Source organism: Pleurodeles waltl, chromosome 4_2 (assembly GCF_031143425.1).
Source record: "Pleurodeles waltl isolate 20211129_DDA chromosome 4_2, aPleWal1.hap1.20221129, whole genome shotgun sequence".
Classification (NCBI taxonomy): Eukaryota; Metazoa; Chordata; class Amphibia; order Caudata; family Salamandridae; genus Pleurodeles; species Pleurodeles waltl.
The window spans coordinates 1070291197-1070319096 of record NC_090443.1 but is presented as its reverse complement, the minus strand read 5'-3'; the positions used below and the strand labels follow the sequence as shown (position 1 = coordinate 1070319096).

The 27900-nt window shown below is 61.9% G+C and overlaps 1 protein-coding gene across 1 annotated transcript in view; it reads left to right on the top strand.

The window, feature by feature from the left end:
* Window positions 1-26646, top strand: part of LOC138293786 (zinc finger protein 271-like) — a 70737-nt gene extending 44091 nt beyond the window's left edge. The window contains exon 2 of the mRNA XM_069233126.1: window positions 23151-26646. Coding sequence (XP_069089227.1) covers window positions 23855-25198 — 1344 coding nt within the window. The 5' untranslated portion in view covers window positions 23151-23854 and the 3' untranslated portion in view covers window positions 25199-26646. The remainder of the gene's footprint in view (window positions 1-23150) is intronic.
* The last annotated feature ends 1254 nt before the right edge of the window (window positions 26647-27900 follow it).

Sequence of the window (27900 nt, the reverse complement as noted above, 5' to 3'; positions counted from 1 at the left end):
GGAGGGAGGAGACAGGTGAGGTGGAGGACACGGAGGCAGGAGACAGGTGAGGTGGAGGGCACGGAGGGAGGAGAGGAGACAGGTGAGGTGGGGGCACGGAGGGAGGAGACAGGTGAGGTGGGGGCACGGAGGGAGGAGACAGGTGAGGTGGAGGGCACGGAGGGAGGAGACAGGTGAGGTGGAGGGCACGGAGGGAGGACACAGGTGAGGTGGAGGGCACGGAGGGAGGAGAGGAGACAGGTGAGGTGGGGGCACGGAGGGAGGAGACAGGTGAGGTGGAGGGCACGGAGGGAGGACACAGGTGAGGTGGAGGGCACAGAGGAGGAGGGAGGAGACAGGTGAGGTGGAGGGCACAGAGGAGGAGGGAGGAGACAGGTGAGGTGGAGGGCACGGAGGGAGGAGGCAGGAGACAGGTGAGGTGGAGGGCACGGAGGGAGGAGACAGGTGAGGTGGAGGGCACGGAGGGAGGAGAGGAGACAGGTGAGGTGGGGGCACGGAGGGAGGAGACAGGTGAGGTGGAGGGCACGGAGGGAGGAGGCAGGAGACAGGTGAGGTGGAGGGCACGGAGGGAGGAGGCAGGAGACAGGTGAGGTGGAGGGCACGGACGGAGGAGACAGGTGAGGTGGAGGGCACGGAGGGAGGAGAGGAGACAGGTGAGGTGGGGGCACGGAGGGAGGAGACAGGTGAGGTGGAGGGCACGGAGGAGAGGAGACAGGTGAGGTGGAGGGCACGGAGGGAGGAGACAGGTGAGGTGGAGGGCACGGAGGCAGGAGACAAGTGAGGTGGAGGGAGGAGACAGGTGAGGTGGAGGGCACGGAGGCAGGAGACAGGTGAGGTGGAGGGCACGGAGGCAGGAGGCAGGTGAGGTGGAGGGCACGGAGGCAGGTGAGGTGGAGGGCACGGAGGGAGGAGAGGAGACAGGTGAGGTGGAGGGCACAGAGGGAGGAGACAGGTGAGGTGGAGGGCACAGAGGGAGGAGACAGGTGAGGTGGAGGGCACGGAGGGAGGAGACAGGTGAGGTGGAGGGCACGGAGGGAAGAGACAGGTGAGGTGGAGGGCACGGAGGAGGAGACAGGTGAGGTGGAGGTGAGGTGGAGGGCACAGAGGAGAAGGGAGGAGACTGGTGAGGTGGAGTGCACGGAGGAGGAGACAGGTGAGGTGGAGGGCACGGAGGGAGGAGACAGGTGAGGTGGAGGGCACGGAGGGAGGAGAGGAGACAGGTGAGGTGGAGGGCACGGAGGGAGGAGACAGGTGAGGTGGAGGGCACGGAGGGAGGAGACAGGTGAGGTGGAGGGCACGGAGGCAGGAGACAGGTGAGGTGGAGGGCACGGAGGGAGGAGACAGGTGAGGTGGAGGGCACGGAGGGAGGAGAGGAGACAGGTGAGGTGGGGGCACGGAGGGAGGAGACAGGTGAGGTGGGGGCACGGAGGGAGGAGACAGGTGAGGTGGAGGGCACGGAGGGAGGAGACAGGTGAGGTGGAGGGCACGGAGGAGAGGAGACAGGTGAGGTGGAGGGCACGGAGGGAGGAGGCAGGAGACAGGTGAGGTGGAGGGCACGGAGGGAGGAGACAGGTGAGGTGGAGGGCACGTAGGGAGGAGAGGAGACAGGTGAGGTGGGGGCACGGAGGGAGGAGACAGGTGAGGTGGAGGGCACGGAGGAGAGGAGACAGGTGAGGTGGAGGGCACGGAGGGAGGAGACAGGTGAGGTGGAGGGCACGGAGATAGTAGACAGGTGAGGTGAAGGGCACGGAGGGAGGAGACAGGTGAGGTGGGGGCACGGAGGGAGGAGAGGAGACAGGTGAGGTGGGGGCACGGAGGGAGGAGACAGGTGAGGTGGGGGCACGGAGGGAGGAGGCAGGAGACAGGTGAGGTGGAGGGCACGGAGGGACGAGACAGGTGAGGTGGAGGGCACGGAGAGAGGAGACAGGTGAGGTGGAGGGCACGGAGGGAGGAGACAGGTGAGGTGGAGGGCACGGAGGGAGGAGACAGGTGAGAGGAGGGCACGGAGGCAGGAGACAGGTGAGGTGGAGGGCACGGAGGCAGGAGACAGGTGAGGTGGAGGGCACGGAGGGAGGTGACAGGTGAGGTGGAGGGCACGGAGGGAGGAGGGAGGAGACAGGTGAGGTGGAGGGCACGGAGGGAGGAGACAGGTGAGGGGGAGGGCACGGAGGGAGGAGAGGAGACAGGTGAGGTGGAGGGCACAGAGGCAGGAGACAGGTGAGGTGGAGGGCACGGAGGGAGGAGAGGAGACAGGTGAGGTGGAGGGCACGGAGGCAGGAGACAGGTGAGGTGGAGGGCACGGAGAGAGGAGACAGGTGAGAGGAGGGCACGGAGGGAGGAGAGGAGACAGGTGAGGTGCAGGGCACAGAGGAGGAGACAGGTGAGGTGGAGGGCACGGAGGGAGGAGAGGAGACAGGTGAGGTGGAGGGCACGGAGGGAGGAGACAGGTGAGGTGGAGGGCACAGAGGGAGGAGACAGGTGAGGTGGAGGGCACGGAGGGAGGAGGGAGGAGTGAGGTGGAGGGCACGGAGAGAGGAGACAGGTGAGGTGGAGGGCACGGAGAGAGGAGACAGGTGAGGTGGAGGGCACGGAGGGAGGAGACAGGTGAGGTGGAGGGCACGGAGGGAGGAGACAGGTGAGGTGGAGGGCACGGAGGGAGGAGACAGGTGAGGTGGAGGGCACGGAGGCAGGAGACAGGTGAGGTGGAGGGCACGGAGAGAGGAGACAGGTGAGGTGGAGGGCACGGAGGGAGGAGACAGGTGAGGTGGAGGGCACGGAGGGAGGAGACAGGTGAGGTGGAGGGCACGGAGGCAGGAGACAGGTGAGGTGAGGGCACGGAGGCAGGAGACAGGTGAGGTGGAGGGCACGGAGGCAGGAGACAAGTGAGGTGGAGGGAGGAGACAGGTGAGGTGGAGGGCACGGAGGCAGGAGACAGGTGAGGTGGAGGGCACGGAGGAGGAGACAGGTGAGGTGGAGGGCACGGAGGGAGGAGACAGGTGAGGTGGAGGGAGGTGACAGGTGAGGTGGAGGGCACGGAGGCAGGAGACAGGTGAGGTGGAGGGCACGGAGGAGGAGACAGGTGAGGTGGAGGGCACGGAGGGAGGAGACAGGTGAGGTGGAGGGCACGGAGGGAGGAGACAGGTGAGGTGGAGGGCACGGAGGGAGGGGACAGGTGAGGTGGAGGGCACGGAGGCAGGAGACAGGTGAGGTGGAGGGCACGGAGGCAGGAGACAGGTGAGGTGGAGGGCACGGAGGGAGGAGACAGGTGAAGTGGAGGGCACGGAGGGAGGAGGCAGGTGAGGTGGAGGGCACGGAGGGAGGAGGGAGGAGACCAGTGAGGTGGAGGGCACGGAGGGAGGAGACAGGTGAAGTGGAGGGCACGGAGGGAGGAGGCAGGTGAGGTGGAGGGCACGGAGGGAGGAGGGAGGAGACAGGTGAGGTGGAGGGAGGAGACAGGTGAGGTGGAGGGCACGGAGGCAGGAGACAGGTGAGGTGGAGGGCACGGAGGAGGAGACAGGTGAGGTGGAGGGCACGGAGGGAGGAGACAGGTGAGGTGGAGGGCACGGAGTGAGGAGACAGGTGAGGTGGAGGGCACGGAGGGAGGACACAGGTGAGGTGGAGGGCACGGAGGCAGGAGACAGGTGAGGTGGAGGGCACGGAGGCAGGAGACAAGTGAGGTGGAGGGAGGAGACAGGTGAGGTGGAGGGCACGGAGGCAGGAGACAGGTGAGGTGGAGGGCACGGAGGAGGAGACAGGTGAGGTGGAGGGCACGGAGGGAGGAGACAGGTGAGGTGGAGGGCACGGAGGGAGGAGACAGGTGAGGTGGAGGGCACGGAGGGAGGAGACAGGTGAGGTGGAGGGCACGGAGGCAGGAGACAGGTGAGGTGGAGGGCACGGAGGGAGGAGAGGAGACAGGTGAGGTGGGGGCACGGAGGGAGGAGACAGGTGTGGTGGGGGCACGGAGGGAGGAGACAGGTGAGGTGGAGGGCACGGAGGGAGGAGACAGGTGAGGTGGAGGGCACGGAGGGAGGACACAGGTGAGGTGGAGGGCACGGAGGGAGGAGAGGAGACAGGTGAGGTGGGGGCACGGAGGGAGGAGACAGGTGAGGTGGAGGGCACGGAGGGAGGACACAGGCGAGGTGGAGGGCACAGAGGAGGAGGGAGGAGACAGGTGAGGTGGAGGGCACGGAGGGAGGAGGCAGGAGACAGGTGAGGTGGAGGGCACGGAGGGAGGAGACAGGTGAGGTGGAGGGCACGGAGGGAGGAGAGGAGACAGGTGAGGTGGGGGCACGGAGGGAGGAGACAGGTGAGGTGGAGGGCACGGAGGGAGGAGGCAGGAGACAGGTGAGGTGGAGGGCACGGAGGGAGGAGGCAGGAGACAGGTGAGGTGGAGGGCACGGAGGGAGGAGACAGGTGAGGTGGAGGGCACGGAGGGAGGAGAGGAGACAGGTGAGGTGGGGGCACGGAGGGAGGAGACAGGTGAGGTGGAGGGCACGGAGGAGAGGAGACAGGTGAGGTGGAGGGCACGGAGGGAGGAGACAGGTGAGGTGGAGGGCACGGAGGCAGGAGACAAGTGAGGTGGAGGGAGGAGACAGGTGAGGTGGAGGGCACGGAGGCAGGAGACAGGTGAGGTGGAGGGCACGGAGGCAGGAGGCAGGTGAGGTGGAGGGCACGGAGGCAGGTGAGGTGGAGGGCACGGAGGGAGGAGAGGAGACAGGTGAGGTGGAGGGCACAGAGGGAGGAGACAGGTGAGGTGGAGGGCACAGAGGGAGGAGACAGGTGAGGTGGAGGGCACGGAGGGAGGAGACAGGTGAGGTGGAGGGCACGGAGGGAAGAGACAGGTGAGGTGGAGGGCACGGAGGAGGAGACAGGTGAGGTGGAGGTGAGGTGGAGGGCACAGAGGAGAAGGGAGGAGACTGGTGAGGTGGAGTGCACGGAGGAGGAGACAGGTGAGGTGGAGGGCACGGAGGGAGGAGACAGGTGAGGTGGAGGGCACGGAGGGAGGAGAGGAGACAGGTGAGGTGGAGGGCACGGAGGGAGGAGACAGGTGAGGTGGAGGGCACGGAGGGAGGAGACAGGTGAGGTGGAGTGGCACGGAGGCAGGAGACAGGTGAGGTGGAGGGCACGGAGGGAGGAGACAGGTGAGGTGGAGGGCACGGAGGGAGGAGAGGAGACAGGTGAGGTGGGGGCACGGAGGGAGGAGACAGGTGAGGTGGGGGCACGAAGGGAGGAGACAGGTGAGGTGGAGGGCACGGAGGGAGGAGACAGGTGAGGTGGAGGGCACGGAGGAGAGGAGACAGGTGAGGTGGAGGGCACGGAGGGAGGAGGCAGGAGACAGGTGAGGTGGAGGGCACGGAGGGAGGAGACAGGTGAGGTGGAGGGCACGGAGGGAGGAGAGGAGACAGGTGAGGTGGGGGCACGGAGGGAGGAGACAGGTGAGGTGGAGGGCACGGAGGAGAGGAGACAGGTGAGGTGGAGGGCACGGAGGGAGGAGACAGGTGAGGTGGAGGGCACGGAGATAGTAGACAGGTGAGGTGAAGGGCACGGAGGGAGGAGACAGGTGAGGTGGGGGCACGGAGGGAGGAGAGGAGACAGGTGAGGTGGGGGCACGGAGGGAGGAGACAGGTGAGGTGGGGGCACGGAGGGAGGAGGCAGGAGACAGGTGAGGTGGAGGGCACGGAGGGACGAGACAGGTGAGGTGGAGGGCACGGAGGAGAGGAGACAGGTGAGGTGGGGGCACGGAGGGAGGAGAGGAGACAGGTGAGGTGGGGGCACGGAGGGAGGAGACAGGTGAGGTGGGGGCACGGAGGGAGGAGGCAGGAGACAGGTGAGGTGGAGGGCACGGAGGCAGGAGACAGGTGAGGTGGAGGGCACGGAGGAGAGGAGACAGGTGAGGTGGAGGGCACGGAGGGAGGAGACAGGTGAGGTGGAGGGCACGGAGATAGGAGACAGGTGAGGTGAAGGGCACGGAGGGAGGAGACAGGTGAGGTGGGGGCACGGAGGGAGGAGAGGAGACAGGTGAGGTGGGGGCACGGAGGGAGGAGACAGGTGAGGTGGGGGCACGGAGGGAGGAGGCAGGAGACAGGTGAGGTGGAGGGCACGGAGGGAGGAGACAGGTGAGGTGGAGGGCACGGAGGGAGGAGACAGGTGAGGTGGAGGGCACGGAGGGAGGAGAGGAGACAGGTGAGGTGGGGGCACGGAGGGAGGAGGGAGGAGACAGGTGAGGTGGAGGGCACGGAGGGAGGAGAGGTGGAGGGCACGGAGGCAGGAGACAGGTGAGGTGGAGGGCACAGAGGGAGGAGACAGGTGAGGTGGAGGGCACGGAGGGAGGAGAGGAGACAGGTGAGGTGGAGGGCACGGAGGGAGGAGAGGAGACAGGTGAGGTGAAGGGCACAGAGGAGGAGGGAGGAGACAGGTGAGGTGGAGGGAGGAGAGGAGACAGGTGAGGTGGAGGGAGGAGACAGGTGAGATGGAGGGAGGAGACAGGTGAGATGGAGGGAGGAGACAGGTGAGGTGGAGGAGGAGACAGGTGAGGTGGAGGGCACGGAGGGAGGAGGGAGGAGAGGTGGAGGGCACGGAGACAGGAGACAGGTGAGGTGGAGGGCACGGAGGGAGGAGAGGAGACAGGTGAGGTGGAGGGCACAGAGGAGGAGGGAGGAGACAGGTGAGGTGGAGGGAGGAGAGGAGACAGGTGAGGTGGGGGCACGGAGGGAGGAGACAGGTGAGGTGGAGGGAGGAGACAGGTGAGGTGGAGGGAGGAGACAGGTGAGGTGGAGGGCACGGAGGGAGGAGACAGGTGAGGTGGAGGGAGGAGACAGGTGAGGTGGAGGGAGGAGACAGGTGAGGTGGAGGGAGGAGACAGGTGAGGTGGAGGGCACGGAGGGAGGTGAGGTGGAGGGAGGAGACAGGTGAGGTGGGGGCACGGAGGGAGGAGGCAGGAGACAGGTGAGGTGGAGGGCACGGAGGGAGGAGAGGAGACAGGTAAGGTGGAGGGCACGGAGGGAGGTGAGGTGGAGGGAGGAGACAGGTGAGGTGGGGGCACGGAGGGAGGAGGCAGGAGACAGGTGAGGTGGAGGGCACGGAGGGAGGAGACAGGTGAGGTGGAGGGCGTGGAGGGAGGAGACAGGTGAGGTGGAGGGAGGAGACAGGTGAGGTGGAGGGCGTGGAGGGAGGAGACAGGTGAGGTGGAGGGCACGGAGATAGGAGACAGGTGAGGTGAATGGCACGGAGGGAGGAGACAGGTGAGGTGGAGGGCACGGAGGGAGGAGACAGGTGAGGTGGGGGCACGGAGGGAGGAGACAGGTGAGGTGGAGGGCACGGAGGGAGGAGACAGGTGAGGTGGAGGGCACGGAGGCAGGAGACAGGTGAGGTGGAGGGCACGGAGGGAGGAGAGGTGGAGGGCACGGAGGCAGGAGACAGGTGAGGTGGAGGGCACGGAGGAGGAGACAGGTGAGGTGGAGGGCACGGAGGGAGGAGACAGGTGAGGTGGAGGGCACGGAGGGAGGAGACTGGTGAGGTGGAGGGCACGGAGGGAGGAGGGAGGAGAGGTGGAGGGCACGGAGGCAGGAGACAGGTGAGGTGGAGGGCACGGAGGGAGGAGAGGAGACAGGTGAGGTGAAGGGCACAGAGGAGGAGGGAGGAGACAGGTGAGGTGGAGGGAGGAGAGGAGACAGGTGAGGTGGGGGCACGGAGGGAGGAGACAGGTGAGGTGGAGGGCACGGAGGGAGGAGACAGGTGAGGTGGAGGGCACGGAGGCAGGAGACAGGTGAGGTGGAGGGCACGGAGGGAGGTGAGGTGGAGGGAGGAGACAGGTGAGGTGGGGGCACGGAGGGAGGAGGCAGGAGACAGGTGAGGTGGAGGGCATGGAGGGAGGAGAGGAGATAGGTAAGGTGGAGGGCACGGAGGGAGGTGAGGTGGAGGGAGGAGACAGGTGAGGTGGGGGCACGGAGGGAGGAGGCAGGAGACAGGTGAGGTGGAGGGCACGGAGGGAGGAGACAGGTGAGGTGGAGGGCGTGGAGGGAGGAGACAGGTGAGGTGGAGGGAGGAGACAGGTGAGGTGGAGGGCGTGGAGGGAGGAGACAGGTGAGGTGGAGGGCGTGGAGGGAGGAGACAGGTGAGGTGGAGGGCACGGAGGGAGGAGACAGGTGAGGTGGAGGGCACGGAGGCAGGAGACAGGTGAGGTGGAGGGCACGGAGGCAGGAGACAGGTGAGGTGGAGGGCACGGAGGGAGGAGACAGGTGAGGTGGAGGGCACGGAGGGAGGAGGGAGGAGAGGTGGAGGGCACGGAGGCAGGAGACAGGTGAGGTGGAGGGCACGGAGGAGGAGACAGGTGAGGTGGAGGGCACGGAGGGAGGAGACAGGTGAGGTGGAGGGCACGGAGGGAGGAGACTGGTGAGGTGGAGGGCACGGAGGGAGGAGGGAGGAGAGGTGGAGGGCACGGAGGCAGGAGACAGGTGAGGTGGAGGGCACGGAGGGAGGAGAGGAGACAGGTGAGGTGAAGGGCACAGAGGAGGAGGGAGGAGACAGGTGAGGTGGAGGGAGGAGAGGAGACAGGTGAGGTGGGGGCACGGAGGGAGGAGACAGGTGAGGTGGAGGGAGGAGACAGGTGAGGTGGAGGGCACGGAGGGAGGAGAGGAGACAAGTGAGGTGGAGGGCACGGAGGGAGGAGGGAGGAGACAGGTGAGGTGAAGGGCACGGAGGGAGGAGAGAGGAGACAGGTGAGGTGGAGGGCACGGAGGGAGGAGGCAGGTGAGGTGGAGGGCGTGGAGGGAGGAGACAAGTGAGGTGGAGGGCACGGAGGGAGGAGGGAGGAGACAGGTGAGGTGGAGGGCACGGAGGGAGGAGAGAGGAGACAGGTGAGGTGGAGGGCACAGAGGAGGAGGGAGGAGACAGGTGAGGTGGAGGGAGGAGACAGGTGAGGTGGAGGGCACGGAGGGAGGAGAGGAGACAAGTGAGGTGGAGGGCACGGAGGGAGGAGGGAGGAGACAGGTGAGGTGGAGGGCACGGAGGGAGGAGAGAGGAGACAGGTGAGGTGGAGGGCACAGAGGAGGAGGGAGGAGACAGGTGAGGTGGAGGGAGGAGACAGGTGAGGTGGAGGGCACAGAGGGAGGAGACAGGTGAGGTGGAGGGCACGGAGGGAGGAGAGGAGACAAGTGAGGTGGAGGGCACGGAGGGAGGAGGGAGGAGACAGGTGAGGTGGAGGGCACGGAGGGAGGTGACAGGTGAGGTGAAGGGCACAGAGGGAGGAGACAGGTGAGGTGGAGGCACGGAGGGAGGAGACAGGTGAGGTGGAGGCACGGAGGGAGGAGACAGGTGAGGTGGAGGGCACAGAGGAGGAGGGAGGAGACAGGTGAGGTGGAGGGCACGGAGGCAGGAGACAGGTGAGGTGGAGGGCACGGAGGCAGGAGACAGGTGAGGTGGAGGGCACGGAGGGAGGAGACAGGTGAGGTGGGGGCACGGAGGGAGGAGACAGGTGAGGTGGAGGGCACGGAGGGAGGAGACAGGTGAGGTGGAGGGCACGGAGGGAGGAGACAGGTGAGGTGGAGGGCACGGAGGGAGGAGACAGGTGAGGTGGGGGCACGGAGGGAGGAGACAGGTGAGGTGGGGGCACGGAGGGAGGAGACAGGTGAGGTGGAGGGCACGGAGGAGGAGACAGGTGAGGTGGAGGGCACGGAGGAGGAGACAGGTGAGGTGGGGGCACGGAGGGAGGAGACAGGTGAGGTGGAGGGCACAGAGATAGGAGACAGGTGAGGTGAAGGGCACGGAGGGAGGAGACAGGTGAGGTGGAGGGCACGGAGGGAGGAGAGGAGACAGGTGAGGTGGGGGCACGGAGGGAGGAGACAGGTGAGGTGGAGGGCACGGAGGGAGGAGACAGGTGAGGTGGAGGGCACGGAGGGAGGAGGCAGGAGACAGGTGAGGTGGAGGGCACGGAGGCAGGAGACAGGTGAGGTGGAGGGCACGGAGGGAGGAGACAGGTGAGGTGGAGGGCACGGAGGGAGGAGACAGGTGAGGTGGGGGCACGGAGGGAGGAGACAGGTGAGGTGGGGGCACGGAGGGAGGAGACAGGTGAGGTGGAGGGCACAGAGGAGGAGGGAGGAGACAGGTGAGGTGGAGGGCACGGAGGGAGGAGACAGGTGAGGTGGAGGGCACGGAGGGAGGAGACAGGTGAGGTGGAGGGCACGGAGGGAGGAGACAGGTGAGGTGGAGGCAGGAGAGGAGACAGGTGAGGTGGAGGGCACGGAGGGAGGAGACAGGTGAGGTGGAGGGCACAGAGGGAGGAGGGAGGAGACAGGTGAGGTGGAGGGCACGGAGGGAGGAGACAGGTGAGGTGGAGGGCACGGAGGGAGGAGACAGGTGAGGTGGAGGGCACGGAGGGAGGAGACAGGTGAGGTGGAGGGCACGGAGGGAGGAGACAGGTGAGGTGGGGGCACGGAGGGAGGAGACAGGTGAGGTGGAGGGCACAGAGGAGGAGGGAGGAGACAGGTGAGGTGGAGGGCACGGAGGGAGGAGACAGGTGAGGTGGGGGCACGGAGGGAGGAGACAGGTGAGGTGGAGGGCACGGAGGGAGGAGACAGGTGAGGTGGAGGGCACGGAGGGAGGAGACAGGTGAGGTGGAGGGCACGGAGGGAGGAGACAGGTGAGGTGGAGGCAGGAGAGGAGACAGGTGAGGTGGAGGGAGGAGACAGGTGAGGTGGAGGGAGGAGACAGGTGAGGTGGAGGGCGTGGAGGGAGGAGACAGGTGAGGTGGAGGGAGGAGACAGGTAAGGTGGAGGGCACGGAGGGAGGTGAGGTGGAGGGAGGAGACAGGTGAGGTGGGGGCACGGAGGGAGGAGGCAGGAGACAGGTGAGGTGGAGGGCACGGAGGGAGGAGACAGGTGAGGTGGAGGGCGTGGAGGGAGGAGACAGGTGAGGTGGAGGGAGGAGACAGGTGAGGTGGAGGGAGGAGACAGGTGAGGTGGAGGGCGTGGAGGGAGGAGACAGGTGAGGTGGAGGGCACGGAGATAGGAGACAGGTGAGGTGAAGGGCACGGAGGGAGGAGACAGGTGAGGTGGAGGGCACGGAGGGAGGAGACAGGTGAGGTGGGGGCACGGAGGGAGGAGACAGGTGAGGTGGAGGGCACGGAGGGAGGAGACAGGTGAGGTGGAGGGCACGGAGGCAGGAGACAGGTGAGGTGGAGGGCACGGAGGGAGGAGGGAGGAGAGGTGGAGGGCACGGAGGCAGGAGACAGGTGAGGTGGAGGGCACGGAGGGAGGAGACAGGTGAGGTGGAGGGCACGGAGGGAGGAGACAGGTGAGGTGGAGGGCACGGAGGGAGGAGACTGGTGAGGTGGAGGGCACGGAGGGAGGAGGGAGGAGAGGTGGAGGGCACGGAGGCAGGAGACAGGTGAGGTGGAGGGCACGGAGGGAGGAGAGGAGACAGGTGAGGTGAAGGGCACAGAGGAGGAGGGAGGAGACAGGTGAGGTGGAGGGAGGAGAGGAGACAGGTGAGGTGGGGGCACGGAGGGAGGAGACAGGTGAGGTGGAGGGCACGGAGGGAGGAGACAGGTGAGGTGGAGGGCACGGAGGCAGGAGACAGGTGAGGTGGAGGGAGGAGACAGGTGAGGTGGAGGGCACGGAGGGAGGTGAGGTGGAGGGAGGAGACAGGTGAGGTGGGGGCACGGAGGGAGGAGGCAGGAGACAGGTGAGGTGGAGGGCACGGAGGGAGGAGAGGAGACAGGTAAGGTGGAGGGCACGGAGGGAGGTGAGGTGGAGGGAGGAGACAGGTGAGGTGGGGGCACGGAGGGAGGAGGCAGGAGACAGGTGAGGTGGAGGGCACGGAGGGAGGAGACAGGTGAGGTGGAGGGAGGAGACAGGTGAGGTGGAGGGAGGAGACAGGTGAGGTGGAGGGAGGAGACAGGTGAGGTGGAGGGCGTGGAGGGAGGAGACAGGTGAGGTGGAGGGCGTGGAGGGAGGAGACAGGTGAGGTGGAGGGCACGGAGGGAGGAGACAGGTGAGGTGGAGGGCACGGAGGCAGGAGACAGGTGAGGTGGAGGGCACGGAGGCAGGAGACAGGTGAGGTGGAGGGCACGGAGGGAGGAGACAGGTGAGGTGGAGGGCACGGAGGGAGGAGGGAGGAGAGGTGGAGGGCACGGAGGCAGGAGACAGGTGAGGTGGAGGGCACGGAGGAGGAGACAGGTGAGGTGGAGGGCACGGAGGGAGGAGACAGGTGAGGTGGAGGGCACGGAGGGAGGAGACTGGTGAGGTGGAGGGCACGGAGGGAGGAGGGAGGAGAGGTGGAGTGCACGTAGGCAGGAGACAGGTGAGGTGGAGGGCACGGAGGGAGGAGAGGAGACAGGTGAGGTGAAGGGCACAGAGGAGGAGGGAGGAGACAGGTGAGGTGGAGGGAGGAGAGGAGACAGGTGAGGTGGGGGCACGGAGGGAGGAGACCGGTGAGGTGGAGGGAGGAGACAGGTGAGGTGGAGGGCACGGAGGGAGGAGACAGGTGAGGTGGAGGGAGGAGACAGGTGAGGTGGAGGGCACGGAGGGAGGTGAGGTGGAGGGAGGAGACAGGTGAGGTGGGGGCACGGAGGGAGGAGGCAGGAGACAGGTGAGGTGGGGGCACGGAGGGAGGAGGCAGGAGACAGGTGAGGTGGAGGGCACGGAGGGAGGAGAGGAGACAGGTAAGGTGGAGGGCACGGAGGGAGGTGAGGTGGAGGGAGGAGACAGGTGAGGTGGGGGCACGGAGGGAGGAGGCAGGAGACAGGTGAGGTGGAGGGCACGGAGGGAGGAGACAGGTGAGGTGGAGGGCGTGGAGGGAGGAGACAGGTGAGGTGGAGGGAGGAGACAGGTGAGGTGGAGGGCGTGGAGGGAGGAGACAGGTGAGGTGGAGGGCACGGAGATAGGAGACAGGTGAGGTGACGGGCACGGAGGGAGGAGACAGGTGAGGTGGAGGGCACGGAGGGAGGAGACAGGTGAGGTGGGGGCACGGAGGGAGGAGACAGGTGAGGTGGAGGGCACGGAGGGAGGAGACTGGTGAGGTGGAGGGCACGGAGGCAGGAGACAGGTGAGGTGGAGGGAGGAGACAGGTGAGGTGGAGGGCACGGAGGGAGGAGACAGGTGAGGTGGAGGGAGGAGACAGGTGAGGTGGAGGGAGGAGACAGGTGAGGTGGAGGGAGGAGACAGGTGAGGTGGAGGGCACGGAGGGAGGTGAGGTGGAGGGAGGAGACAGGTGAGGTGGGGGCACGGAGGGAGGAGGCAGGAGACAGGTGAGGTGGAGGGCACGGAGGGAGGAGAGGAGACAGGTAAGGTGGAGGGCACGGAGGGAGGTGAGGTGGAGGGAGGAGACAGGTGAGGTGGGGGCACGGAGGGAGGAGGCAGGAGACAGGTGAGGTGGAGGGCACGGAGGGAGGAGACAGGTGAGGTGGAGGGCGTGGAGGGAGGAGACAGGTGAGGTGGAGGGAGGAGACAGGTGAGGTGGAGGGAGGAGACAGGTGAGGTGGAGGGCGTGGAGGGAGGAGACAGGTGAGGTGGAGGGCACGGAGGGAGGAGACAGGTGAGGTGGAGGGCACGGAGGCAGGAGACAGGTGAGGTAGAGGGCACGGAGGCAGGAGACAGGTGAGGTGAAGGGCACGGAGGGAGGAGACAGGTGAGGTGGAGGGCACGGAGGGAGGAGAGGAGACAGGTGAGGTGGAGGGCACGGAGGGAGGAGAGAGGAGACAGGTGAGGAGGGGGGAGAGAGGAGACAGGTGAGGTGGAGGGCACAGAGGAGGAGGGAGGAGACAGGTGAGGTGGAGGGAGGAGACAGGTGAGGTGGAGGGCACGGAGGCAGGAGACAGGTGAGGTGGAGGGCACGGAGGGAGGAGACAGGTGAGGTGAAGGGCACGGAGGGAGGAGACAGGTGAGGTGGAGGGCACAGAGATAGGAGACAGGTGAGGTGGAGGGCACGGAGGGAGGAGACAGGTGAGGTGGAGGGCACAGAGATAGGAGACAGGTGAGGTGAAGGGCACGGAGGGAGGAGACAGGTGAGGTGGAGGGCACGGAGGGAGGAGACAGGTGAGGTGGAGGGCACGGAGGGAGGAGACAGGTGAGGTGGAGGGCACGGAGGCAGGAGACAGGTGAGGTGGAGGGCACAGAGATAGGAGACAGGTGAGGTGAAGGGCACGGAGGGAGGAGACAGGTGAGGTGGAGGGCACGGAGGGAGGAGACAGGTGAGGTGGAGGGCGTGGAGGGAGGAGACAGGTGAGGTGGAGGGAGGAGACAGGTGAGGTGGAGGGAGGAGACAGGTGAGGTGGGGGCACGGAGGGAGGAGGCAGGAGACAGGTGAGGTGGAGGGCACAGAGATAGGAGACAGGTGAGGTGAAGGGCACGGAGGGAGGAGACAGGTGAGGTGGAGGGCACGGAGGGAGGAGAGGAGACAGGTGAGGTGGGGGCACAGAGATAGGAGACAGGTGAGGTGAAGGGCACGGAGGGAGGAGACAGGTGAGGTGGAGGGCACGGAGGGAGGAGAGGAGACAGGTGAGGTGGGGGCACGGAGGGAGGAGACAGGTGAGGTGGGGGCACGGAGGGAGGAGGCAGGAGACAGGTGAGGTGGAGGGCACGGAGGGAGGAGGCAGGAGACAGGTGAGGTGGAGGGCACGGAGGGAGGAGGGAGGAGACAGGTGAGGTGGAGGGAGGACACAGGTGAGGTGGAGGGCACGGAGGGAGGAGACAGGTGAGGTGGAGGGAGGAGACAGGTGAGGTGGAGGGAGGAGACAGGTGAGGTGGAGGGCGTGGAGGGAGGAGACAGGTGAAGTGGAGGGCGTGGAGGGAGGAGAGGAGACAGGTGAGGTGGGGGCACGGAGGGAGGAGACAGGTGAGGTGGAGGGCACGGAGGGAGGAGACAGGTGAGGTGGAGGGCACGGAGGGAGGAGACAGGTGAGGTGCAGGGCACGGAGGAGAGGAGACAGGTGAGGTGGAGGGCACGGAGGGAGGAGACAGGTGAGGTGGAGGGCACAGAGATAGGAGACAGGTGAGGTGAAGGGCACGGAGGGAGGAGACAGGTGAGGTGGAGGGCACGGAGGGAGGAGAGGAGACAGGTGAGGTGGGGGCACGGAGGGAGGAGACAGGTGAGGTGGGGGCACGGAGGGAGGAGACAGGTGAGGTGGGGGCACGGAGGGAGGAGACAGGTGAGGTGGAGGGCACGGAGGGAGGAGACAGGTGAGGTGGAGGGCACGGAGGGAGGAGACAGGTGAGGTGGAGGGCACGGAGGGAGGAGACAGGTGAGGTGGAGGGCACGGAGGGAGGAGACAGGTGAGGTGGAGGGCACGGAGGAGAGGAGACAGGTGAGGTGGAGGGCACGGAGGGAGGAGACAGGTGAGGTGGAGGGCACGGAGATAGGAGACAGGTGAGGTGAAGGGCACGGAGGGAGGAGACAGGTGAGGTGAAGGGCACGGAGGGAGGAGACAGGTGAGGTGGAGGGCACGGAGGGAGGAGAGGAGACAGGTGAGGTGGGGGCACGGAGGGAGGAGACAGGTGAGGTGGGGGCACGGAGGGAGGAGGCAGGAGACAGGTGAGGTGGAGGGCACGGAGGGAGGAGGCAGGAGACAGGTGAGGTGGAGGGCACGGAGGGAGGAGGGAGGAGACAGGTGAGGTGGAGGGAGGAGACAGGTGAGGTGGAGGGCACGGAGGGAGGAGACAGGTGAGGTGGAGGGAGGAGACAGGTGAGGTGGAGGGCGTGGAGGGAGGAGACAGGTGAGGTGGAGGGAGGAGACAGGTGAGGTGGAGGGAGGAGACAGGTGAGGTGGAGGGAGGAGACAGGTGAGGTGGAGGGCACGGAGGGAGGAGACAGGTGAGGTGGAGGGCACGGAGGGAGGAGAGGAGACAGGTGAGGTGGAGGGCACGGAGAGAGGACACAGGTGAGGTGGAGGGCACAGAGGAGGAGGGAGGAGACTGGTGAGGTGGAGGGCACGGAGGGAGGAGAGAGGAGACAGGTGAGGAGGGGGGAGAGAGGAGACAGGTGAGGTGGAGGGCACAGAGGAGGAGGGAGGAGACAGGTGAGGTGGAGGGAGGAGACAGGTGAGGTGGAGGGCGTGGAGGGAGGAGACAGGTGAGGTGGAGGGCACGGAGGGAGGAGACAGGTGAGGTGGAGGGCACGGAGGGAGGAGACAGGTGAGGTGGAGGGCACGGAGGGAGGAGACAGGTGAGGTGGAGGGCACGGAGGGAGGAGACAGGTGAGGTGGAGGGCACGGAGGGAGGAGACAGGTGAGGTGGAGGGCACGGAGGCAGGAGACAGGTGAGGTGGAGGGCACAGAGGCAGGAGACAGGTGAGGTGGAGGGCACGGAGGGAGGAGACAGGTGAGGTGGAGGGCACGGAGGGAGGAGAGGAGACAGGTGAGGTGGGGGCACAGAGATAGGAGACAGGTGAGGTGAAGGGCACGGAGGGAGGAGACAGGTGAGGTGGAGGGCACGGAGGGAGGAGAGGAGACAGGTGAGGTGGGGGCACGGAGGGAGGAGACAGGTGAGGTGGGGGCACGGAGGGAGGAGGCAGGAGACAGGTGAGGTGGAGGGCACGGAGGGAGGAGGCAGGAGACAGGTGAGGTGGAGGGCACGGAGGGAGGAGGGAGGAGACAGGTGAGGTGGAGGGAGGAGACAGGTGAGGTGGAGGGCACGGAGGGAGGAGACAGGTGAGGTGGAGGGAGGAGACAGGTGAGGTGGAGGGAGGAGACAGGTGAGGTGGAGGGCGTGGAGGGAGGAGACAGGTGAGGTGGAGGGCCTGGAGGGAGGAGACAGGTGAGGTGGAGGGCACGGAGGGAGGAGAGGAGACAGGTGAGGTGGAGGGCACGGAGAGAGGACACAGGTGAGGTGGAGGGCACAGAGGAGGAGGGAGGAGACTGGTGAGGTGGAGGGCACAGAGGAGGAGGGAGGAGACTGGTGAGGTGGAGGGCACGGAGGGAGGAGAGAGGAGACAGGTGAGGAGGGGGGAGAGAGGAGACAGGTGAGGTGGAGGGCACAGAGGAGGAGGGAGGAGACAGGTGAGGTGGAGGGAGGAGACAGGTGAGGTGGAGGGCGTGGAGGGAGGAGACAGGTGAGGTGGAGGGCACGGAGGGCGGAGACAGGTGAGGTGGAGGGCACGGAGGGAGGAGAGGAGACAGGTGAGGTGGAGGGCACGGAGAGAGGACACAGGTGAGGTGGAGGGCACAGAGGAGGAGGGAGGAGACTGGTGAGGTGGAGGGCACGGAGGGAGGAGAGAGGAGACAGGTGAGGAGGGGGGAGAGAGGAGACAGGTGAGGTGGAGGGCACAGAGGTGGAGGGAGGAGACAGGTGAGGTGGAGGGAGGAGACAGGTGAGGTGGAGGGCGTGGAGGGAGGAGACAGGTGAGGTGGAGGGCACGGAGGGAGGAGACAGGTGAGATGGAGGGCACGGAGGGAGGAGACAGGTGAGGTGGAGGGCACGGAGGGAGGAGACAGGTGAGGTGGAGGGCACGGAGGGAGGAGACAGGTGAGGTGGAGGGCACGGAGGCAGGAGACAGGTGAGGTGGAGGGCACAGAGATAGGAGACAGGTGAGGTGAAGGGCACGGAGGGAGGAGACAGGTGAGGTGGAGGGCACGGAGGGAGGAGAGGAGACAGGTGAGGTGGGGGCACAGAGATAGGAGACAGGTGAGGTGAAGGGCACGGAGGGAGGAGACAGGTGAGGTGGAGGGCACGGAGGGAGGAGAGGAGACAGGTGAGGTGGGGCCACGGAGGGAGGAGACAGGTGAGGTGGGGGCACGGAGGGAGGAGGCAGGAGACAGGTGAGGTGGAGGGCACGGAGGGAGGAGGCAGGAGACAGGTGAGGTGGAGGGCACGGAGGGAGGAGGGAGGAGACAGGTGAGGTGGAGGGAGGAGACAGGTGAGGTGGAGGGCACGGAGGGAGGAGACAGGTGAGGTGGAGGGAGGAGACAGGTGAGGTGGAGGGAGGAGACAGGTGAGGTGGAGGGCGTGGAGGGAGGAGACAGGTGAGGTGGAGGGCGTGGAGGGAGGAGACAGGTGAGGTGGAGGGCACGGAGGGAGGAGAGGAGACAGGTGAGGTGGAGGGCACGGAGAGAGGACACAGGTGAGGTGGAGGGCACAGAGGAGGAGGGAGGAGACTGGTGAGGTGGAGGGCACGGAGGGAGGAGAGAGGAGACTGGTGAGGTGGAGGGCACGGAGGGAGGAGAGAGGAGACAGGTGAGGAGGGGGGAGAGAGGAGACAGGTGAGGTGGAGGGCACAGAGGAGGAGGGAGGAGACAGGTGAGGTGGAGGGAGGAGACAGGTGAGGTGGAGGGCGTGGAGGGAGGAGACAGGTGAGGTGGAGGGCACGGAGGGAGGAGACAGGTGAGGTGGAGGGCACGGAGGGAGGAGAGGAGACAGGTGAGGTGGAGGGCACGGAGAGAGGACACAGGTGAGGTGGAGGGCACAGAGGAGGAGGGAGGAGACTGGTGAGGTGGAGGGCACGGAGGGAGGAGAGAGGAGACAGGTGAGGAGGGGGGAGAGAGGAGACAGGTGAGGTGGAGGGCACAGAGGAGGAGGGAGGAGACTGGTGAGGTGGAGGGCACGGAGGGAGGAGAGAGGTGACAGGTGAGGAGGGCAAGGAGCGAGGGAGGCAGAGGCGATAGGTGAGAGGGAGGAGAGCGGAGACAGGTGAGGATGGGGGAGGGAGGAGACAGGTGAAGTGGAGGAGACAGAGGAGGAGAGAGGAGACCAGTGAGGTGGAGGGCACGGAGGGAGGAGACAGGTGAGGTGGAGGGCACGGAGGGAGGAGAGGACACAGGTGAGGTGGAGGGCACGGAAGGAGGAGAGAGGAGACAGGTGAGGAGGGGGGAGAGAGGAGACAGGTGAGGTGGAGGGCACGGAGGGAGGAGGGAGGAGACAGGTGAGGTGGAGGGAGGAGACAGGTGAGGTGGAGGGCGTGGAGGGAGGAGACAGGTGAGGTGGAGGGCACGGAGGGAGGAGACAGGTGAGGTGGAGGGCACGGAGGGAGGAGACAGGTGAGGTGGAGGGCACGGAGGGAGGAGACAGGTGAGGTGGAGGGCACGGAGGCAGGAGACAGGTGAGGTGGAGGGAGGAGACAGGTGAGGTGGAGGGCACGGAGGGAGGAGACAGGTGAGGTGGAGGGAGGAGACAGGTGAGGTGGAGGGAGGAGACAGGTGAGGTGGAGGGCACAGAGGAGGAGGGAGGAGACTGGTGAGGTGGAGGGCACGGAGGGAGGAGAGAGGGGACAGGTGAGGTGGAGGGCACAGGGCAGGAGAGGGTGAGGTGAAAGGCACAGAGGAGGAGGGAGGAGACTGGTGAGGTGGAGGGCACAGAGGGAGGATGGAAGAGACAGGTGAGGTGGAGGGCACGGAGGGAGGAGAGAGGAGACAGGTGAGGAGGGCAAGGAGCAAGGGAGGCAGAGGCGATAGGTGAGAGGGAGGGAGGGAGGAGAACGGAGACAGGTGAAGTGGAGGAGACAGAGGAGGAGAGAGGAGACCAGTGAGGTGAAGGGCACAGAGGGAGGAGACAGGTGAGGTGGAGGGCACCGAGGGAGGAGAGGAGGCAGGTGAGGTGGAGGGCACGGGTAGGAGGGAGTAGACGGGTGAGGTGGAGGGCACGGAGGGAGAAGACAGGTGAGGTGAAGGGCACGGAGGAGGAGGGAGGAGACAGGTGAGGAGGGGGGAGGGAGGAGACAGGTGAAGTGGAGGAGACAGAGGAGGAGAGAGGAGACCAGTGAGGTGGAGGGCACAGAGGGAGGAGACAGGTGAGGTGGAGGGCACCGAGGGAGGAGAGGAGGCAGGTGAGGTGGAGGGCACGGGTAGGAGAGAGTAGACGGGTGAGGTGGAGGGCACGGAGGCAGGAGACAGGTGAGGTGGAGGGCACGGAGGCAGGAGACAGGTGAGGTGGAGGGCACAGAGATAGGAGACAGGTGAGGTGAAGGGCACAGAGGGAGGAGACAGGTGAGGTGGAGGGCACAGAGGGAGGAGACAGGTGAGGTGGAGAGCACAGAGGGAGGAGACAGGTGAGGTGGAGGGCACGGAGGGAGGAGGGAGGAGACAGGTGAGGTGGAGGGCACGGAGAGAGGAGACAGGTGAGGTGGAGGGCACGGAGAGAGGAGACAGGTGAGGTGGAGGGCACGGAGGGAGGTGACAGGTGAGGTGGAGGGCACGGAGGAAGGAGAGGAGACAGGTGAGGTGGAGGGCACAGAGGGAGGAGACAGGTGAGGTGAAGGGCACGGAGGAGGAGACAGGTGAGGTGGAGGGCACGGAGGAGGAGACAGGTGAGGTGGAGGGCACGGAGGGAGGAGAGGAGACAGGTAAGGTGGAGGGCACGGAGGGAGGGGAGGAGACAGGTGAGGTGGAGGGCACGGAAGGAGGAGAGGAGACAGGTGAGGTGGGGGCACGGAGGGAGGAGGCAGGAGACAGGTGAGGTGGAGGGCACGGAGGGAGGAGGCAGGAGACAGGTGAGGTGGAGGGCACGGAGGGAGGAGGGAGGAGACCGGTGAGGTGGAGGGAGGAGACAGGTGAGGTGGAGGGCACGGAGGGAGGAGACAGGTGAGGTGGAGGGAGGAGACAGGTGAGGTGGAGGGCGTGGAGGGAGGAGACAGGTGAGGTGGAGGGCACGGAGGGAGGAGACAGGTGAGGTGGAGGGCACGGAGGGAGGAGAGGAGACAGGTGAGGTGGAGGGCACGGAGAGAGGACACAGGTGAGGTGGAGGGCACAGAGGAGGAGGGAGGAGACTGGTGAGGTGGAGGGCACGGAGGGAGGAGAGAGGAGACAGGTGAGGAGGGGGGAGAGAGGAGACAGGTGAGGTGGAGGGCACAGAGGAGGAGGGAGGAGACTGGTGAGGTGGAGGGCACGGAGGGAGGAGAGAGGTGACAGGTGAGGAGGGCAAGGAGCGAGGGAGGCAGAGGCGATAGGTGAGAGGGAGGAGAGCGGAGACAGGTGAGGAGGGGGGAGGGAGGAGACAGGTGAAGTGGAGGAGACAGAGGAGGAGAGAGGAGACCAGTGAGGTGGAGGGCACAGAGGGAGGAGACAGGTGAGGTGGAGGGCACCGAGGGAGGAGAGGAGGCAGGTGAGGTGGAGGGCACGGGTAGGAGGGAGTTGACGGGTGAGGTGGAGGGCACGGAGGGAGAAGACAGGTGAAGGGCACGGAGGAGGAGGGAGGAGACAGGTGAGGTGGAGGGCACAGAAGGAGGAGAGAGGGGACAGGTGAGGTGGAGGGCACAGGGCAGGAGAGGGTGAGGTGAAAGGCACAGAGGAGGAGGGAGGAGACTGGTGAGGTGGAGGGCACAGAGGGAGGATGGAAGAGACAGGTGAGGTGGAGGGCACGGAGGGAGGAGAGAGGAGACAGGTGAGGAGGGCAAGGAGCAAGGGAGGCAGAGGCGATAGGTGAGAGGGAGGGAGGGAGGAGAACGGAGACAGGTGAAGTGGAGGAGACAGAGGAGGAGAGAGGAGACCAGTGAGGTGGAGGGCACAGAGGGAGGAGACAGGTGAGGTGGAGGGCACCGAGGGAGGAGAGGAGGCAGGTGAGGTGGAGGGCACGGGTAGGAGGGAGTAGACGGGTGAGGTGGAGGGCACGGAGGGAGAAGACAGGTGAGGTGAAGGGCACGGAGGAGGAGGGAGGAGACAGGTGAGGTGGAGGGCACAGAAGGAGCAGAGAGGGGACAGGTGAGGTGGAGGGCACAGGGCAGGAGAGGGTGAGGTGAAAGGCACAGAGGAGGAGGGAGGAGACTGGTGAGGTGGAGGGCACAGAGGGAGGATGGAAGAGACAGGTGAGGTGGAGGGCACGGAGGGAGGAGAGAGGAGACAGATGAGGAGGGCAAGGAGCAAGGGAGGCAGAGGCGATAGGTGAGAGGGAGGGAGGGAGGAGAGCGGAGACAGGTGAAGTGGAGGAGACAGAGGAGGAGAGAGGAGACCAGTGAGGTGGAGGGCACAGAGGGAGGAGACAGGTGAGGTGGAGGGCATGGGGAGCGAGGAGACAGGTGAGAGGAAGGCGGGAGAGAGAAGACAGATGAGGTGGAGGGCACGGAGGGAGGAGACAGGAGAGGTGGGGGGCATAGAGGAGGCAGGTGAGTTGAAGAGCTCGGAGGGAGGAGAGACGAGATAGGTGAGGTGGAGGGGAGAGAGGGTACAGGAGAGGTGGGGGGCATGGAGGAGAGAGGATGCAGGTGAGTTAGGGGGCCACAGAGAGAGGAGACAGGTGAGGTGGAGGGCACGGAGTGAGGGAGAGTAGACAGGCCTTGTGGTTTCTGGGGGCACCACATCCTCTCTCAAGCACCACTTGTTCCGTGGTTTCTGGGGGCACCACACAGTCTCTAACGCACCACTTGTGCCAATGGTTTGTGGGGGCACCAAACTGTCTCTAGTGCACCGTTTGTGCTCGTGGGGGCACCACAGTGTCTCTAGTACACCACTTATGCCAGTGGATCCTGGATGCACCACACTGTCTCTAGTGCACCACTTGTGCCAGTGGTTCCTCGGGCACCACAATCTCTCTAGTGCACCACTTGTGCCAGTGGATCCTCAGGGCACCACACTGTCTCTAGTGCACCACTTGTGCCAGTGGTTCCTTGGGGCACCACAATCTCTCTAGTGCACCACTTGTGCCAGTGGTTCCTCGGGGCACCACAATCTCTCTAGTGCACCACTTGTGCCAGTGGTTCCTCGGGGCACCACAATCTCTCTAGTGCACCACTTGTGCCAGTGTTTTTTTTCTGAGGCATTACACTGTCTCTAGTGCACTCTTTGCCCTATAATTCTCCCACTCTGCACCCATATCAGCTAAAGGGTGCTAGCTGTAGGGGTGCTGCCTTTGCTCCCTGTTCTTAAAGGTCCTGCGTGAGTCTCTGTTCTTATAAAACAATTAAATTAATTAAAATAGTCTTTTATGAAGGAGTATTTATTTGGAAATGCAAGAGTGTAAAATGCATGCGTGTCTAAAATATGTCCATGTTTTCTGCAACAGATGAACCACATAAATATAATTTAAATGATTAACTTAATACACAACTTCTGAACTGTTCAGTGGAAAGTTACACATAATAATATATGTAATAGGATACAGAAATAATTGTAGAACGGACTAGGGTAATGTTTAACTCCTGTTGCTTTTCAGTATGAAATGATGATGGATAGACTTTGTATGCAAATGAGGACTATGACCTAATTGTTTCACTAATTAATTTTTCTGATATGTCTGTAGATATCAAAAAGGTCCCGCAATGGTTATGAAGATGGATTATTCTCAAACGCTGCAGCACAGGTGGAAATCTTGTTAAGGGTCTGTGGTCCGAGCAGTGGAAGCCTCACTGAGAAGCGCCTTGAAGGATTCAGTTAAGCACCGTGCATCTGCCACCGAATACCAAGGAGGACCTGGTAAAGGGAATCTGCCTTTACATCAAGGGAAAGCATAGATGTGCACTGAATGATTGCATATGTTTCATTCCTGTCGCAATGACTGGCAGTGCAGCACCTGTGCTGCAAACAGAGATGTAAGAGTTTCACAGAGGTGTCCAAAACATGCGCTTCAGTGCTGAAGAATGAGTTAAATATCTGAAAACATTTATTGAACAGCATAACCTCTCCTCGGACTGGTATTCTTCAGCGAGGCTAAGCATGAATACTTTCAACAAGTTGTCACACAAGATTCTACAAGAGCAAACATAACAACAAATCAAAGGAATGCTCAACAGTAAAAGTATCACACATCTGAATCAGTGAACGCATCAGTCTTGGAGCGCTGAACTCTTGAAGCCTGTGTGATCGCGTGTCAGTTGGGAACTTTTCAGTTGCTTGCAATAACCGGGGCAAGACAAGAAATTGGAAGCTGGAAACAATTTATCCACATAGTGTATGTGGAAAGTGATTTACTTCATTTCAACACTGTGATTAAACAGAGGAGTAAAGATGTTCATATGCAGTGATTGCGGGCAGGCTTTGGGTTCGTCGTCATCCCTACTCGCGCACCAAGAGATACACCGGGAAGAGAAGCCATACTCCGGCATGGAATGTGATCAATCTTTCCAGTGCTCAGATAATCTGTTAAGGCACCAACAAACCCACACTGGTGACAAACCATATGCATGCAATGAATGTGGGATAAGTTGCAGTGCTTCATTTAATCATATCGGGCATGACCAAACACACACAGGGAAAAGGCCCTATAAATGTGAACACTCGGGGGAGAATTTCTGCCGCACGTCTACTCTGTTCAAACACCTGCTCACACATTCAGGGGAGAGACCATTCATAAGTGCAGAATGTGAAAAGGGATTCCCCCAGTCATCAGACTTGATGAAACACCAGGCCGTACACAAGGGGGAGAAACCATACGCAGAGTGCGAGAAGCATTTAAATCAGTCCGAAAGTGTACACAAGCAAAACCACACTGGTAAGAATCAATATGCTTGCACTGAATTTGGCAAGCGTTTCAAGCAATCAACTGCATCGGTAAGGCATCAAACTTTACATAAAGGAGAGAAGCCATATACATGTGGGGAGTGTGAGAAACGTTTCAATCATCCATCAACTCTTATTTCGCACCAGCGAGTGCACACAGGTGAGCAGCCATATTTTTGTAACCATTGTGGAAGGAAATTTAGCCACTCACAAGCACTCATCCGCCATCAGCAATTACATACTGGAGAAAAACCGTACACATGTAGTGATTGTGGGAAGAATTTCTCTCAGTCATCCATACTTAGGTGTCACATAAAAATACATACGGGAGAGAAACCATTTACATGCCATGTGTGTGGGTCAAACTTCAACCGCGCATCTACCCTTGTCAAACACATGCGAACACACACTGGAGAGAAGCCATATAATTGTAGTGAGTGTGGAAAAAGCTTCACTGTGTCGTCAGCACTGGTAAGACATAAGCGAAGCCACACAGGAGAAAAAACACAGACCTGCAGTGAATGTGGAAAGAGATTTTTTGACTCCTGTGCTCTAATGTCACACAAACGCTTACACACAGGAGAGAAGCCGTATACATGTAGTGACTGTGGGAAGAGTTTCACTCAGTCATCAACATTTATGAGACATTGCAAAATACACACAGGAGAGAGACCATTTATATGTAATGTATGCAGCAAGAGCTTCAACAGGGCTTCTACCCTCACTGAACATTGGCGAACACACACCGGAGAGAAGCCATATACATGTAATGAATGTGGGAAGAGTTTCAGTGGCTCGTCAACACTAGTAAAACATAAGCAAAGTCATACATTACAGAAACAACAAATGTGAGGACTGTTTGAAGTGTTGTGTTGACACTGATCATACACAAACTGCTGCACAAGGGGTCCTTCAAATATGGTAACTTCTCTGCTGCAGTGTTAATCCAGCAATAATGAGGCTGGTCCTATGTTACCATGAAGAGCTAGCTGAAAGTCCAAAGAGAGAAAACTCTGTTGGGTATAAACAGAACTGGACAAAAGGGACTAGATGTTTTGTTAATGGGCAGGAAATTAGCCTGGCACGACTTGATGAAGAAATGTTCTTTATTCCTATTGTTACATGTATACAAAAGCTAAATTCAAAGATATACAAATTCAAGTCCTACGAAACAGTTACTTCATTCAGTAGGTCAAGAATAACATTAATTGCAATCTGTGTGTATAAAGCAAGCCACTTATACCAGGAGAATGCAAAGACTGGACCAAAGTAGAGCAGTGATCCATGCCAAATACACTGTTTATCAACCTGCCCACGCTAACAAAAGAAACCATCAGAATGGCACTCCAACCAGAAGGACACATACTAGAAAGATGCACCTGAAGTGCAAAAAGACATCTACAAATAATGGATTACCACCACTTGGATGAGAACAGGAAGTCCTACCTATGAGGGGAACCTACCACTTCCTCCGTTCCTTGTCCACTCGTAAGGCAAACATCTGAACTGGAAGAAACTAAAACAATACGAAGGGGAAAAGCGAGTCCATCTTCTTATACACTTGAAATTTGTAAATATAGTCACTGTTGTAAAGATCCATGCTATTCAGAAAGATTAAAATGGGCTTATTGTGGCAGTATTCTTCACAGCATATCAAGGGTTTTCGTGTTCAGTTCAAATACATGAGTCCAACCCCAGTACCTGCGAAGCTGTTCAGTGACCCCAGAGATCCCCGAGGCAAAGGACTTAACATCTCCAGAAACCATCAATTGTCTGGCCTACTCCCCTTTCTTCGTGATGTACAAGCACACATTCCACCATTCCACCTGTGGGGGTTGTGCAATCGAACCAAGCACCCACAGTATTCTGAAACAAGCAAGACTCGCAGTGTGAATTAGCAGAAAACTGAACTGTTTGGCAAACCAGATGCCAGGTTCCGTGGCGTAACTTGGGGAGGGGCCCCCTCAAATCACATGGGGGTGACCTCCTCCGCCATCCAATCGAGTCAAGACTCCGTGAACGATGCTGGCCACTGCACAGTGTGGGATTGTCTGCGGCAGATGTGGGCCCCTGGAACTCCGGGCCCCCCTGCGGGTGCTAATATTACGCCACTGGCCAGTTTAGCCCATTCACCCAGGTCCCTGCACAACCCTTCTAGTACTACCTTGAGATTACTGCTCAGCCAAATAGAGCATTGAAATGATCCTTGCATTGTGGTGGAACGATAAGTACTTGTGCCTCAATAGCGTATTAACCAAGAGATTCATCTATGGTGAATAATAAAATGGCTATGAGAATTGTTTAGTTGCATCAACTTTACCAAACCTTCGTTAATCTTTAAGAGGCTTGGATTCATGTTTTGGTGGCAGCATTTCAATTTTTATCTGCTAAAAGATTAAATAAACAGGTGAAATTCTATCTGAAAATGGGTGGGTAACTGGTGCAGAAACAATCCATCTACTTTTCCACTCCAGCTGAACATTCAGAGCTGACTGGTACAGGGGAGTGGTGCTACAATACTAGTGCCCACCTGGTATTGCTGTGCCCCCTCTGTCACTCATGATTGGCTTTCTGATTGGGAGCCTTGATTGTTACATCGCCCTCCCCCCTGTAAATCGAAGCCTTAAAAGGAGGTTCTAGGCATCTTCATGTTCTTGCAATGCCACCTGGTTCTTGGCGTCCCAGGGGCCACAGGCAGTACTTGATACCAGCATAATCCGATGCCCCGGAGTTTTAGGCCCACAGAACGGGCATGACACAGTGGATACATATTTGTAAAGTATCTTAGTGATTGCTTGGAGACTATAAATACTTTGTTGTGTTTTTGCAGATATAGGGAGCGACCACACCGCGATGGAGTAAGAAACACGAGTTGTCTGTAGGTCTGATGCCATGTGGCAGCTGGTGAAATTCCCTACCATTGGCCCTACTAACACAAGAAACCACAACTTTTCCTGATCTAATCATCTACTGTCCATGCCTGTCACCGCCACAGGAGAAGGTTGTCATTAGTGAGCTATGGCGCCAGTCAACATTAGAAAGAACCACATTGGAACCTCTCCACAGTCTGCTGCTAACACTGCCACAGAAGGAATGTTACAAAGAAGTTGGTTTTGGGGGCATATTTACAACATGCTGGCGTAGGGCAGCACTGCAAGTCTTTCTGCGGTGCCGCCCTATGCCCATGTGAAAGGACAAGAATGCACTGTAATTATGGGATACAGTGCATTTCCTGTCCTTTCACCCAACGCTGCTGCACAATTTGATGCCTATTACAGATGCCGACACCCTGGCACTATGGTGCAGCGGTTTCTGTGTTGTGATTGTTTTTGTGTATACTCCAAGGAGGGTCCAGCACTCTCTTTCTAGATGCCCTATTTTGAGGGATATGGGTTACCAAAGAGGTGTGGACCCCTTATGTTGGCCACAATATATAAAGTTTAGCAACAGAGTATTGGGCAACCCATATATCAATTAATTAGTTCATATCTATAACTTTCACAGTTCTAATTTAAGATAACATGTCCAGCCAAGTCGGTGCATCCAAAGAAAGT